The sequence below is a fragment of the Tyto alba genome, unplaced genomic scaffold (genome assembly GCF_018691265.1).
Source record: "Tyto alba isolate M040663 unplaced genomic scaffold, T.alba_DEE_v4.0 Super-Scaffold_7, whole genome shotgun sequence".
Taxonomy (NCBI): Eukaryota; Metazoa; Chordata; class Aves; order Strigiformes; family Tytonidae; genus Tyto; species Tyto alba.
Window position 1 is genome coordinate 34814136 of NW_024881328.1, and position 16215 is coordinate 34830350.

At 38.6% G+C, this 16215-nt stretch overlaps 1 protein-coding gene across 1 annotated transcript in view; it reads left to right on the forward strand.

The window, feature by feature from the left end:
* Positions 1-16215, forward strand: part of STAT4 (signal transducer and activator of transcription 4) — a 43207-nt gene that overhangs the window by 11855 nt on the left and 15137 nt on the right. The window contains exons 4-12 of the mRNA XM_042808559.1: positions 5731-5829; positions 6611-6703; positions 8623-8701; positions 10329-10414; positions 11311-11462; positions 12679-12837; positions 13809-13901; positions 14745-14804; positions 16123-16140. Of these exons, the coding sequence (XP_042664493.1) occupies positions 5731-5829; positions 6611-6703; positions 8623-8701; positions 10329-10414; positions 11311-11462; positions 12679-12837; positions 13809-13901; positions 14745-14804; positions 16123-16140 (839 nt within the window). The remainder of the gene's footprint in view (positions 1-5730; positions 5830-6610; positions 6704-8622; positions 8702-10328; positions 10415-11310; positions 11463-12678; positions 12838-13808; positions 13902-14744; positions 14805-16122; positions 16141-16215) is intronic.

Below are 16215 nucleotides of genomic sequence, written 5' to 3' on the forward strand. Positions count from 1 at the left end.
GTGAGGGGAAAGGGAAATCTAAAAATAAAGTCTAACAAGAGCAGTCTAAATAGATAGTGTCACAGGTACTTCCTCTTAAAGACCTAGATAAAAGAAAGCCATCTTTCTATTCGAAAAATGTTTTTTAATAAGAATACTGCCTGTTTGAATTCAGGCTTTCAAAAATCTCCCCAGCACTTTACCTATATCAGGGTAACACAAGGACAGACTCTTTCTTTGTATTCTAGTACTGTCTCCGTTAGACTTGCTGCCTGGATGCATAAACAAAGGTAGGAAACAAATCAAGGCAAAATATTGTTTGTCATATTTGAAGGTGAAAATGGGAAATAAGTGTGCATGGTTATGCTTTCCCACCCACACATTTCTTTGAGATACACAACTATACGAAAGGTTTTTTTCTTTCAAAAATAAAATGATAGACAAAGGGGTTTTTCTCCCTGTTTTTTAATTACATGAAAGATGCGATATCTGCTTATCTAGAAAGATGCTGAGTATCCGACTTAGTAAAATAAGCATATCACAAGCGAGCAACAAGGAAGGAAATGTAATTTTGCTTGACTTTTGCTTTGCTTAATCCTGTTTTCAATCTCTCTGTGTTCCACCTCCTTTCCATCAACTTCTTTAAATATTCATTCAACTTCAACAAATACATCAACAGTCATACTAGGTAATGGTTCAATGCCTCCAAGTAAAGCTCTTATTGTGTACAATTAAAAGGATCAAGCAGGGTTTTTCTAGCAGAAACAAGAAAAAATACAGCTGATAGTTAAAAAAAAAAAAAAAAAGAGAGAGAGAAAAGCAGGGAAAAAACCCAACCAAATTCTGAAGCGCTTTTTCAGAATTAGAAAGCACCAAAACCTACTCAAGTCCTTTTTAGGTCACCTTGAAAACCAGGAGATAACCAGGTAAATCCCTAACTGATTTTCTAAAGGTTGCACAGCATATCCTTCTATATTACAAGCAGAGACCAACAGTCATTAATACCTAATTCTCTAATCACTGAAAACTGCCAGGACACTCTATTAGCATATGTGTAAAATTAATTTATAGATGTATGCAGTATATAGAGACCTTTGACACATGAAAAGAAAGTTGGCCAATATTACTGTGGTTGGGAGTGATTCACTTTGTAATGGAGCTGCCCACAGGAAAATAAGCTAAATTTTGGAAAATTTTTAAAAATGGGAAAAAAAAGAGAAGAGTAAGGGAATGAATCTCCCAGTCTAGATTTTTTTCATTCACCTCAGGAAAAGCAGTAAATTTCAGATACTAAATCTGATAGTTGTTTGGTGTCCTTTTTAAAAGCACACATATTTTAAAGTGTCATAATATGTATTTTAGAGTTTCTCTGTGATGTTACAACGTACAGAATCAAATCTTGCATTTCCCCAGACACTGTTTCATGCATCTTCACACACCCCAAATAGTTCAAGCTGTTTCAAAATCTGGCTAAAGGGTCTAAACTCTGCACACTATAATGTATAAATCCTTTTTGCAGAAATGCCTCTTTGTTTTTCTTCATGATCTAGTAAGACACTATCACAACAGATGTCTCTGAAGTAGAGAGAGTGCATCCTGGGCAGTAGTAGGAAGGTTTTCTCCTTAGAAAATGTCATCAGCATTCAGAGAAAATTTTTACCTGTTCAAAATGAAAGTTTAATTTCCCCTGTTGATTTAAATTTAGCATCATGTTGGTGATTATTGAGAAGCCAGTCCAAGGAAGATCATTTGTTGTAAATCACGATATGGAAGGCCTCATCAAAACGGAAGAGAGGAGAAAGAAAATTCCTAACAACAGAATTACAGTAATATTAGCAGATAAGACGAGTATTTCAATTTGAAACATCAGATGAAAAGTGAATCCTCAATTTATCTTTGTTGGTATTTATCAAAAGACAATTATAGTTTTGTCTATAAGTATCTAAATAATACAATTTGCATAACTACAGAATCCACACCCTTCCTCCTTTCCCAGCTGCCAATGCTTATGTCACATTAAGTTAGGATCCCCTCATCTCAAGCTTTTTTTTGGTTAAATTTCATTTGTTTTCCAACTTTTACTACTCTTTGAGTGATAGGAAATAATTTTCAGTTAGTTATTCAGAGGCCAAGGTCATACTGAGCAAATTCTGCCATCAACCAAAGGCAAAATAGAAGCGCAGAACAACAAGAGTTGGCAGTAGATGGATAATAGGGAAATACTGAGTGGCGCGTTCTGAAGTGTAATTACCTCTGAGAAGTATGGGGAGAAAAAATTCAGTGTTATTATTCTGATGGAGTCAAACCCATTGGTTATTGTGACTTTTAGTAATTACTGTTATTTAATAAGTTACGATTATTGAGATATTTAATGTTACAACTTATTATTTATAAATTCACTACTGTTGAGTTGCAATCCATCTGCTAGATTACTGGCTATCAGTATAGTACATATTGTACAAACACAGCCGTTCCAGGAGAGCGGGCTCGAGACGGAAAGGAGGGGATGCCCACAGCTCAGCTCCGTGCCGGCTGCCCGGCCTTCGGAGCATCTGTCTGTGGGGAAGGCGAGGCCCATTCCTGACCTTTGACTGCAAGCCTTGGAACTGCAGAGCCACCGTTATTCCAGGCTTTGTCTGAGGGGCTGCTGCTCCAGGGGGGCAGGCGGCAGTTCTCTGTCGACCCGCTTGGCGTCTGCTCAGGCTGGTTCGAGTTGAAAAAGCACCAGACAGGCACAACTATGGAGCCACTACGGGTGCAGCTTATTACTAGAGCTTTATGAGTTAGAGAAGGAGAAAAAGGGAAAAAAAAAAAAAAAAATTGAATTTCCACTTCATCTCTTGATTCAGATGGTTTTCTCTTAATGAAACAAAGAAAGAGAATAAGGTGGGTTTTTTTCTGAGTTTTGCATATGAATAGTATCTAGAAATGCTAGGAAAGTCCCTAATACCTGGCATTTTTTGTGGGGGATTTTAAAACATCCCACTATCAGAAGATTTTTTTGAAGTGCCTCTACTACATAAGTGTATTTTCCAGCTCCAAGAGAGGATTTTATTTATTCTTGAGTCTGTTAAATAGCTTTTGTTTGATTCCTTTCTGTCACAGGGAAAAGACAAAAGGCAGCCATCAACCTTTAGAGTGCCTGGCTTCTGTTGGGCTGTAGTAAACTGGGACTAAACGCTCCTCAAGCTTTGTAGCTTCAGACAGTCTGCAGATACCAACATGTGGTGTGGTGCTCATATACTAGCCATCTATGGGGAAGACGGGACCCTGTTTTACCAGCAAAAAAAAAGCCACAAGCAGAAATTAACACTTCTCACCACAGCTTTCATCCCAAGCCTTATTAAAAACAGGACTTTTTTTTATCTCTAATCAAGGTGCAGATAGATGAGACAGGCTTAGCGATACAGCTGACTCCAGCTGAAATAAGGCAGGCCTGTTCTCCCCTTTCTCAGCCAACCTCTCCTGACTGCACGTGCGTTAGTCCTTAACAAAAACCTCATCCTTTGCTGAGCAGTTTCAGCCCGCCGAGGAGCAGAAAACACATTAAGCAAAAAAAGCGTGAGTGGTTTCCACCCCAGTTAGCAATCTGGCTTGGCTCAGACAGGCACTGGGCTGGCACCACACAGCCAGGAGCACAATCATTCTTTGCAGCCATTAATTTGCTCCAGCAGTTGCTGTCAGACCCTACCTTTGCCTCACTTCCATATGAGACTCCACTCCACTCTTCATCTTCTTCAGGAAGTTCATAGCCATTTCTCACATCCCCGTGTTCCCCTCTCAAAGTCACATCCTGACACTGTGCAGAGACATCTGGGGAATACGCTCAATAAAGGGGACTACGCATATATTCCTGCACCTGAGGTTCGGTTGTGCTGAAGGAAGCGCGCAGTGAGAAGACAGTTACTACCCTTAGAGCCAAGAAACTGTCAGGGAGAAACAAGTAATGGCAGATCTTTGGCATTGTTGTCTGACATGGAAATCAGCAGCGTTTCCTTAGCGCTAAATCCCCCCTCACTACCCAGCAAGGAGCAGGCAGGGAGGGAGTGCTCTGTGTTTCATCTGAGGCACAGTGTATTCAGGGGTAGTATTACTCACCACTTCTTTTTTCCAGATAAACTCTTAAAATCACAGTCTAGTCCCATTCCTCAGGGTAATTGAAGCAGGTGATTTCTGGGGTAAAGCACCACCCCAAACTGCTTTTAAAGAGATCAAAGGAGGCACAGCACTGGGACTACTTTGGGTGTGCACTGGTTGCACTGTGGGGCACATACTTTATTTGTCCTGAGAAGACCTCAGAAACCCTGGAAATATCTGAAAGCTTAGGCTTCCTTACTAACAACACCATGGCAGTCAAAGCTTCTTTAGAAGAGAACATGTTGTACATCAGTGATTTAGTTTTAAGAGCCCTGTATCTTTCACCTTAGTCTCTACCTGGAACCACAGTACAACCAACAGCATGGTATTTAATACCAAACAGCCCTAACCAAGTCTCCATGTTAAAATTACCTTTTTTAATATAATATTTCTTTACCTTGTAATTGAAGTCAAAACACATTATGAAAAATTCTTTCAGATTACCTAGATTTCATGCAAAAGCATCCAGGAAATGATTTGGTTTTGTCTGTCTAGTAAAAAGTGTTAGAAATCTCTGTTCGCTGTTGTAGTACTAGTTGGCATATAGAAGCACTGTGTTCACTTTTCTATCAGATGAGTTCACACCCTTGTTTCTAATATAACAACTGGTATGAGATATTAGAGGAAAATACAGCATCAATTTAACCACGTATAGAACTTATTGTGCCACAGAGAAAGAAAGAATAAAGTAAGTTCTAAGTGGCAGCAAAATATGATGAGAATAAAAAATAATCAGAAAGAGGGGAAAATAGAATAAGTCCAGAACTGGAAATGATACAGAAAAATAAATTAACTGGATTAATTCGAATGAATGGCTGAAAACTGTATGACCACTGAATAAAGGGCATCTGAATGAATGATATGTGAATACTGAATAAAAGGCATGAAGAATATTGAGAAACACTAAACAAATACATCACTCTAAATAAGCTGCTTGAGAGTCCTCAATCATTCCAATTTGATAAATACAGCACAAACCAATATTAGCTCAAATTGTGCCCAGTCCTCAGTGATGCATCTGCACTTCTGCATCTTATTTATGGTGGTATAAAAATATAGATATTTTTGGTTCTTTGGCTTGGGACAAGAGTTGCTTCTTTCCTCATCTTAAGCACACTATTTATTGGAGGAGAAAAATTGTTCATCGACATTAAAATTGTCTTCCGTTTTATGATGAGGAAGCTTTTCTGCTTGCATCATTACTGTATTGACATGCTTACAATTTTTTGTTGGCAGAAGTGCTACAGGCTAACAGCAACATCCTATTGAAAATGGTAGACATTATAAAACCATGCTCAAAATAGGCTGACAGGAAAGCCCTTTCCAAACAGCTGTGTTAGCAGTGGAGCAATTTGATCTTCAAATGATGTACATCTCAGAGTTGTATTGTTATAATCTCTGTAGAACATTGTTAAGAATATTTTACGACAATGGCACTAACTGATGCTGCACTGCAAGGCTGAACCAGCACTAACAGAGGTTGAGAACAGTAGGGGAGTGTTTTCCACCCACACCAAGCTGTAGCTCATAGACACTGAAGAACACTGTTTGTGATTTCCAGAGGGACACCCTGAATTCTGAATTTTTAAAAGCTGTATTTACTTGTGTTTGCAGGGAAAATATCAGGGTAATCCCATGCATATAGCAGTGATCATCTCAAACTGTTTAAGAGAAGAAAGAAGAATATTGGCTGCAGCCAGCATGCCTGTGCAGGTAATGAATTACATTTCATTAACCAGTTCCATGTTAATGTGCTCACATGCTTTTAGAACCAAATGCTGTCCTCTCATTCTGCTAGAGTGATTTGTGTGCACTAGGGGTTGCCAAACACTGCCCTTTAAACTCGTGTTTGTACTTCTGTAGTGGCTCTACTGCTGCAAACATTGCTACAAGTGACTTCTATGTCACAGCTAATCTTCAAAGACTTTAATCTGGGAAGGGCTTTACAGAGATTATTCTTTGCAAAACAGATGTGTGTATTTTAAATTATGCAATGCATTAATTCATATTAATTATGCAATGTAAAAGACATTCCATCTGATATGTTGCAAAGGCATTGATTGTTTCTATGTTATTTGAAGAAAGAAATTTTAAAATTACATATGAAACCTATTTTGGGGAAATTGTTATATGGTTAAAACCCAGACAGAATTTTTAAGTCAAATGTGATCTCTTGAATCACCTGTGGTGGTAATGCATATTTTTATACAAGTATTGTGACATGGGTCTTTTTCAGAAATCTAATAACCTATATTTCAGTTTCTTTAATTTACTAGAGGTTTAATGTTTTTGGCATACTCACACCCTTTCGCCTTTTGGATTTCAAAGTTAAAGCAGCATATTTTTCAAATCTGTGGAACTAAACAGATTTGTCTGTTTACACCAGCCTCCAGCTGGTTGAAGGCCAGCTTCTGAATTCCCTCTCTATGACAGAACTTGCAATACAGTTACTACCACTCATTACTTTTACTCATCCACCCATCATCTGTTCCAGGGGCCACTGGAAAAGTCTCTGCAAAACTCAGTGGTTTCAGAACGACAAAGAAATGTAGAGCACAAAGTTTCAGCCATCAAGAACAGCGCTCAGGTATTTTTTTTGCCCTGTTTGATGTTTATGCAGCCACGATTTTCATACACGCATACCTGAACTATCTTTAAAGCTAGGTAGCACAAATACTTCTGCTAACAAGCTGCACCAACCATTTTCCATTTTTCCAAAGACCTCAGCCCAGACGAACTACTCAGGACATACCTGGGTCCTCAGGTTTGTACAGTGGCTCTGGATTCAGTGTAAGAGCTACCTATTGTAAAGCCATTACGCTCACCCCTATGCGAGTTGCAGCCAGACCACTGAGTGCAGTAAGAACATACCTACTGCCTTCTAAAAAGATGTGAGGTCTAGTAAATGTGTTTCTGCAACTTGACCTCTTTCAGTTGGGTCAGCAGTAGCTAGCCTTTGTGACCTCTGAGTCACCAAGATCTTTGCAGAGCTGAAGGCTACATGACATAATTACACGTTTTGGAGAGATGAGGGGAGAAGAACATTAAGAACTGATGGTAACAATTCCCATACCATTGCAGGGCAGAGCCAAACCTGTAGCTATGTCCCGTAGAGACCTTGAGAGCTCAGTCAGAGAATACCTGCCTGTTCAGTCTGAGGCAGGACAAGGATTCCAATTACCTACAACCTTTTTGCTATCCCAGCCCCACTTTCAGCTTTGTAGCAGTCTCAGTGTAGAAGCTTTGTCCATACATCATTCAAGAGCAACACTTCTGGTATACTGGAAAGAGGTCCTGGTAGCATTCTCTCATCAGTGTCTCCCTACATGGGGAAGAAGGGTTAGACAGATGAAACCCTTAAAAAGATAAAGCCAGCCTTAGAAGAATGTCTTACTAGATCTCTATCTACATGTGAAGTTATGAGTTTCAGAGCAAAAGTAGACAAAGCTGCAACACAGCAACCTCCGTGCCGCTCCTCTGCCTGTGTGGGGAAGCGCAGCCATCCTCAAAGGACCAGTGAAAATGAGAAAGATTTCTAGATACAAGGGTTTTTTTAGTAGGTAATTAAGTTAAATGCAGAAATCAGCCAGCTCCTTGTGTATGTAATTTCATACCTTACACATATAATTCAAAAGTTTAGACTCCAAAATAAGGAGGAAGCCAAAATGGTTAAGTCTATGTGTCCTGATTTAGCAAGTGAGATTTTGTATTTTCACAGACACTTAGCATGCACATCTTGGGCAATTAAAAAGGATTGTTTATGAGTTGTTGGCAGAATCAAGGCTTCCTATAAACAGCACAGAAACAAACCTTCGAAGTAAAACACATAATTTCCTGCAGTTTCATTTTCCTTCTTTTGATGTATCTTTTTTTGAATTATCAGTTTGATTACTAGAAAACACTTTCTAAACTTTTTACAGTACACAGGAAAACAAACCCTTTCAAAAATCCAAAGCAGAAAAAACATTTCATTTCTTTACCCAAATTCTTAAGTAATTCTCTAAAAGTCTCTGTGCACTACACCTGTCTCTGGCTCCACCTTTCTTGCCTTTGCACACCCCATTCCAGTTTCCACTGAAGTCAATGTAAAATTATCCGTTTGCCCTGTTTTGAAGTTCCAAGAAAAGAGTTACATTATTGGCATAATAATTTCAATATAGCTCAGGCTAAATTTAATCATTCTTACTTTCCACTATGCCACTGAACTAGTAAACAGAAGTGGTTGATACAGAAACTGTACCAACTACTGTTGGACTGTGGGGGAAAGGATAGTAGTTGGCTTTCTGAACAAGCAAAATAAGTCTGTAGCTATAAATGTATGTTTATAATTCAATCATCTTTTTTAAAGTTTACAAGATAGTAAACCGAAGTTCCCAGAACTGCTTAGAGATTTTCAAATGGTAGTGAAGGAAGAAACTACATTATGCATTTGTCCATTACAAAACAAACTCCTTTTTCTATCACTGTGAACACCCAAATAATTTTACTTTCTTTTCCCTGGGAAAGATGACTGACCAAGATGTCAAATACTTGGAAGACCTGCAAGAGGAATTTGACTTCAGGTATAAAACAATACAAAGCTTAGGTAAGAGTTTTTTATAATAATTTTTTATAATAATTTTTAGATTCTCATGAGAAAATGGTTGATTCCACAGCTAGACCCCAATATCGGGGAGGTTTTGTGCACTACCCAGATAATATATGTAAACATGAAATTGGATTTATGATTTATATATAGTCTTGGAACATAATCACTCTTTTGGGGTTAAGAGGGCAAAGAAGACCTTGTTGAGCAGGTAGTTATTTTCCATAGATAAGCTGCATAATGACATGAAAACCAGTAATTTTCTTAATGCAAAGAACCTATTTTTCAATTTCCTCACCTTTGACATGGCTCTTCCTTGTCAGGATGTGGAAGAGCCTCTTATTTCCCAGAGTAGAGTTGTGCAAAACTGACTTTTTAGCTTCTAACTTGGCTTTCTGTTCTTTTTTGACCACAGTGGTGATAGCCAGCTGGTAAGCACTCTGAATGCATGTTTGACCAGCCTATGATGGTTGAGATCTGCACATGGCAGCAGTCCTTGCATGATTTCTTTCAGAAAAGAAACTGTGGCCCACTTGTGTCTGCTCAGATATCTTCACATTATCTCTGTTTGAACATGCAAAGATATTGGGCTTGAAATGCCCAAGTTCTTAAACATGTCAACCCCATACGTTTAAAGCCGGATATGGCCAGGCAATTGGAAGAGATCAAGTTGCCATGGTTTAACGAGTTGTTAGTCATCAGGCCAATCATAATCATTGACCATGCAGATGATTGAGGCCTGCCCCACTTGCAAAATAAAACATGCTTACATAAATGACTTTCAGGGCTTAAAATTTCACTGTGTCAACAAATGCTCTCCACCAGCACAGACAGCTTGCAGTACCTTACCATCTGTGTGAGCAATTGCTGTGGCCAAGCTGACAATCAGTTACTTGTCTGCCTCTATTGAAACATCTACTCTCACATAATGGGAAGATGTCAATCTAGAGCTTAGCAGAGACATAGTTGGCACCAATTTCTTTTTTGAAGGTAGCATGAGAGATGCAAGAAGAGCAAAAGGTGGGGGGAAGGTGGCGGTAGGGGAAGAGCTGCATATACAAGAGCATGGGGCAAGCTTAGGAAAGCCTGAAACTAATGCATGATCCAGAGAAGGAAAAAATTTATGAAGAGGGGGAAACACCCAGTGATCAGTACTTCTGGCTGCTGAAATCCCCACAGCAGTGAACTCCTGTTTCAAATGCCTAACCTCCATTTTCTCAGCCAGACATTTAATTCCCATTGAGTCCAGAGAGCTTTAGTCTAACTGCTGACACCACAAGCATATTTCAGTAGTGTACAGATCAATCATTGATGCAAACCAGATGTACATAATACACGGGTATGAATATAAATAAGAAATTTATAGATGTCTAGGTATCATCTGTATGTTTTCTACATTTTCCTGTTCCACACAGACATCTAAAAAGTGGAGTCATAAAACCTTATCTTAAACTGGTACGAAAGTTAATCCATTCAGATGAAATGTACTATTACATAATCTATTGATGTCTGCAGTTTATTTTTTCACTAGTTCACGCTGCAGTCTGGTCATGTTTTTTTCCCCTCCCCCCCCTTATAAACATGCACATGCACCCGCATTTATACTGATCTTTTTCATCCCCTGCAGAGCAGAGCGACAAAAACAGCGCCCTCATTAAACAGGAAATGTTGGCGTTGCAGGCAATGCTCAATACTTTAGACTACAAGAGAAAGGTTAGTGACACGTTCCATCGTTTGTGGTTTGTTTGCTTTCTCCCCCCATTCCCACACCTAATACTCAAATGCATACGTGTGCTTCCTAAAATTCTCCTCTCAGAAGAACAGGCAAATAACGTAGGAGTTAAAAAATCCACAAAAGGTTTGGGTGGGTATGGGTGATTTTGAGGAGCAGTTAAGAAACTGGCAATTAAGTAATGGCTCAATCAAGGCTATGGTTCTGCACATCTTAGAAGGCAGGCCAGGGCATCACTTCACAGGACTTCTTGCTACTGTGCTAAATGGGTAACTTAGCTGTCAGTCTGTAGGTTTTAAAAGTATCCAATGTAAATGTAATCTAATGACTGCAAAGAAAATAAAACAAACAAACAAAACCCCCACACCCACCAATGGTACCTTGCTCTGTTCAGCAACCAAGACTTGCAAATATGACAAATATTCCCCTGAACACTTCTTCACTGGCACAGAAAACAGTACATTTAGGTAATTTGCTTTAGTCCATGTACTTTTTATGGTTAAAAACAAGCAAGCAAAAAAACAATGCAGTCAATACGATGCAAAACAAAAGGAGAACTTTTTGACCTTGACAGCGCTTGTAAGTGTCAACTTGTTGGAGGTGTTATGCCCACAAACAGTGCAACAATCTTCCCTCCCCCCCTCCCCTCCCCAAAAAGTTTTACCAAGGAAGATTTCACAGAGATTCAGGATTAATTTCAAGTACAATGAGTGATGAATCCACTCACCTCTGAGTTAAAGAGACTGAAGTAGTAGGGACTAAATACAGTTACTTTCAAAATAATTGGAAAAAAAAATGTAATCAGCATTTTATGATAATTGCTGAATTTTGTGGTTTTTCCCTGTGGTCAGTTTGTGACAGCTTTCCTATTTTACAGGAAGTACTCAGTAAAATAGGGCGTGTGATTCATGAAATTGATATGCTTATGAGCAACATGCTGACTGAAGAGCTGCTGGACTGGAAGAGACGGCAGCAGATTGCCTGTATTGGGGGTCCTCTCCACGGTGGGCTTGATCAGCTCCAGAACTGGTAAACTTGCCTTGAGCTTCTGGTTCCACTGAAAACCACAGGAAGTCTGCTGCACGTGAAATGATCATTCTTTTAGATTATTTGTCTTGCTACCTTGCAACAGCAGCAAATTCATTACCAGCTAAGCAAGTAAATAACTAAAACTACACAATTTGTTTTGGTGGACAACATCTACGATTCAGAATTAATAACATTACAGCGAACTGCTGAGCCTGAGCCGTGGCAGTTGCTCATTTTTTGGTTTGACAGTTGTTCCAGATACATGATACATACCCTCTTGGGAGTTTTGCTTGAGTAAGAACTGTGCTGACTGAGTTTGTCACTGAGGACAGTGGGAGTTTTGTCTAGGCAGGAGCTGGGTAGACACTTTATGCTTTGACTCACTAGGTACATCGCTCCTCCAGACTTCAAACTATGCAGGAATTGAATGTCAGTAGTCTCCGTGGTGGCAACTCTAAAGGCGATTGCAAATAAAAATAAAATAACATTATTTTAGAAGATAATGCAGCCAGAAAATGTCAATGTCCTGGTCATTTGTCTCCCATCAAACTTCTATGCTGGAAAAGGTGAAGTAGGAAGAAAAAAATGAAGGAAAACCACCAAGTACATTTTTAGGTTTGAAGAAAAAAGTATTTTTTTGCCCTTTTCTTGTGGGTTGTGGGTTTTGTTGTTTTTTTTTTTTTTTTTCCCCACTGAAGTATTTTTTTTTTCCAGTTAGGACGTTAAAAATACCTTAAAAAGTATGATTTTATACACACATGCCCTATTAAACTGTTAGTAAGTCTGTTTGGATTTGATTTTCCTTATTGCTTTTATACTTCCTCAGTCTTGGTAACTTGCTCATTTTATATAAATATTAGCCTTTTAAAGAGTATACTTTACAAAACTACTGAACTGTAGGAAAGAATTAAAATTGGCACAAGTGCCCTGCAGGTAAAACATCAGGAACATGTATCTCTTTCTTCCAAATTATCACAGACAGAATTTCATTGCTATTAATGAGGCCTGTTGTGCAAATCTTTAAAAACAAAGTAATTTGCCTGATGTATTTGTATATTCCCATATACAATAGATGGATGGACATGAGTTTGGATAAAACTAGAAAGTACCAATCAATACCGATTCTGATTCCCCTAAGCAAGGACTTTGGTAGCCACTATGTTCTAAGAAATGGTTTACATGAAAGGTTGAAAGCTAATCTTTTGTCTTGCTGTAGTTTCACACTGTTGGCAGAGAGTCTCTTTCAAGTTAGAAGGCAACTAGAAAAACTGGATGAACTGTTGACCAGACTGACTTACGATGGAGACCCTATCCCAGTGCAAAGACCTCAGCTGCTGGAAAAAGTCAACTTTCTGCTCTACAATCTTTTCCGGAAGTGCGTAAGCCATTGTCAGTGTACATAACTTTACCGAACTAACACAAGTTTATTGGCATCAATGAGACTGTATTGTTAAGAAGAAACAAAAAAATGAAAAAAGTCTGCCTCTCTATGGATCTTAAAGACTGAATTTCCAATATAAAAAGTATGTACAGCTGTCATCAAAACTCTGAGAGGCTGAAGGCACCGGGCAGCTTCTCATGGATAGCTGTTAAGGGTTTGTGATCGAGTTCTGACTCTAGGTGAACACAAAAAATTCATTTATTTCAATAGGAGTTATGTACATACTGCTGAGAAAAGTTGTGGCAGGTATTTTTTTCTTCTTGTTGTTGGGTGGGTTTTTTGTTTGGTTTTGTTTTGTTTTGTTTTGTTTTGTTTTTTTAAGTGGCAGGTGCTAATTTGTTCCTTGTCTTTCTTTTTCCCCACAAAGACATTCTTTCCTCCCCCTCCATTCACCCTTCTATTAATAGATAAAATATTATCATCATTCCTCTTGCCTTTTGTACTGGCTATAGTAGAGATATACCACAAGTCATTATCTGAAAGCAAAACATGGTCAATCGTTTGTTGTTTTTTTTTTTATGTATAAAAATGAAGAAAGATTAAATGATTGTTTAATTTCATTGGAGCCAGGCTCAGTGTATTTTCATACTCTGTTTTATGGTTCCAATAAAAGTTTTGGTCTTCCAGACTTTTATTAGCCTGGTATTTGGGGACTATGGAATTTGTTTTGTTTTGATTTTTAATGTATTCCAAATATCTGTGTCTTATGTGAACAATTCAACTGTAAGACCACTGGATCATTTTGAGAACAGAGTTGGAATACATACCTTCTACTTCTGCATCTGTGGAGAAATAAGTCTCTAAGAGATACCAGCACTTTTTTTTTTTTTTTTTTTTTCACTTAATACAGCTGTTTGTTTATGCACATTCCAAACAATCTATTTCTTTCACTTCTTTTCACACAGTTCATTTGTGGTTGAGAGGCAGCCCTGCATGCCAACACATCCCCAGAGGCCAATGGTTCTTAAAACATTAATACAGTTCACTGTTAAATTAAGGTAAGGAAAGGAAATCTGATATAAACTCCTTCATTTGCATACTGCATTTTATCCTAGGAGAATCTAGAAAGCAAAGCAGAACAACTTGTCCTAGAGATCCTTTTGACTCCAGAGAGATTTTCTGGAATGTGGATAAAAGCCACAGAATCTGTCACTCATAGTACGTGGCAATAAAGAGTAAATCCATGTGAGGAAGAAAGGCAGACTGTGGCAAAAAGTCAGTACCTTCAGGGTTTTGTACACATTGAATTCTTGTTTTTATGACTTTGCAAACTGAGTAAATAATGATCGACATCATACAGGCCAACATCAGAATACTCAGAGCCACTGCTGCATGTAGGAAAGAGATACTTCTGCATTTTGGGGAGCTCTGGTGAATCAATGACAAGTTATTTCTCTCCCACTAGCTCTTTGCCCAACTTTGTGAAAAGAATGAAGATTGGAGCACAGCTCTTACCTCATTTCCACCTCTCAGCAATAAGAATGCATGGAGAGCTGGGGGGGATGTGGAAGGGGTACATGAAATACACACACAGTTATGGAGCAGCCACAAATTATACAAATCCATCTCTTAAATTATTACCTCTTTGTTGTGTCTCTATCCACTCCCTCAAACACATACTAACTTTTCCACATACTTTCTGGGAGGGTAGAACACCTGCCACTGGAACAGCCCAGCTCCTCTTCCTGAGTATACAATCCTGTAAATCATTATATAATCCTAGATGCCTAATCTGTTTTCATATTATAGTAACTGCAGATACTTCAGTGTGGAGCTACTCTAATATTTTTCTGGTGAGAAATTCATTGTTAATATTCACTTTTACATTTTCTGTTTTGAAGGTTGTTAATTAAATTGCCAGAGCTGAACTACCAGATCAGAGTGAAAGCCACTATTGACAAGTAAGAAACTTTAAAGTGAAGATATTCACTTTACAGAGACAACACAGGTTTTTCAGTTGCTACCCTATCTGATTTAGAAGTTGCTCTAAAAAGGAAGAGAAAACAAAAAACGGTTAAAACATCAGGGTAATACTTTTATTTTTTTAATGTGGGAGATTTGTCTTTTTTTTTTTTTTTAAAGGCTGCTCTGTCTAACTGAAATTTTCAAATTGGAGGCAAGAAGTCTGTTTAAGATTTGTTTCAAGACTTAGATAAAATTCATCAGAATGAATCAGTAGCATCACACAAAAACTTTAAATCAAACTGTATTTTATTTATGGGATAGTTAGCTTTGAAATACCACTTTTCTCTGCTTCTGTTAATAGGCCCAGTACCTTTAATGCAGCTGCTGCAAGCAGTTTGTACTTGAAAAGCTAGTGCTGTAATTAGTGTCTATGGCACCTCACAGAGTTTTACCCCCTGCCTGAAATTAAGACTGATACATGAACTCCTCCTTTCTAAGGTGTTTGGTTCTCCTTTGTGTTCCCATTATTTCTTACAGTGGTCCCAAATGAACAGGAACCCCAGCTTCTTTGGCTGATTATAATTTCCTGAGCAAAAAGCATCTCAGAGCCTGTCTATACTTTATTTGTGAAAACAGTGTTAATACTGCCCGGAGCATTTCTATTTGAGTTGATGCATCTTCTCTCAGCAGGCTGTATTATTTTGAGCAATACCCAGTACTGTAGAGCAGGCTTGGTGGCTGATAGCTCAGGGCACCCTAGCCTGTTAAAACATGGGGCAGAAGACTTTTCAAAATCAGCAAACGTGATCTAAGTCCTCACCGCCCACCATCCCCAGCCACAGGTACCAGCCACCTCCCTTCTTGTGGCTGTTGTGCTTCTGCACGCCTCTGAAACACACCTTGGCCTCATGGACATGGATGTTGGCCCAGAAGGAAGGAAGGAAAACACCTGGTGAGGAAGGAGCAGGAGAGAAGCCAGGACTGCTTCTCTCAAAAGCTGTGTGATGTCTGTTTTTCTGCTGCGCACATGTCCCTGAACACAGGCAGGCAATCAGTACTGCAGCTTGGAATAGCCACGTGTCATTCCAATGATGGGGAAAAAAGCTAGAAAATATATACTACTTGCATCTGGCCAGATGTAAAAGTCTAACTGCACAGGACAAGTTTCAGTTCTTTAGTTTAAAAACTTCAGTGGTATTGGTAACTTTGACACGGCAAAATCTAGTCTCAAGATACATTTCTCAGTACAAATTTTGGCTTACACATTTACTGATTCACAATCTGTCTCCTCCCCCCACCCCTCTTCTATTTTAGGAATGTTTCAACTGTAAGGTAAGAAAATAAAATATCATATTTCTCAAATCATCCAATACAATATTGTTTGAGTATATAAGTGTAATGTCCTCC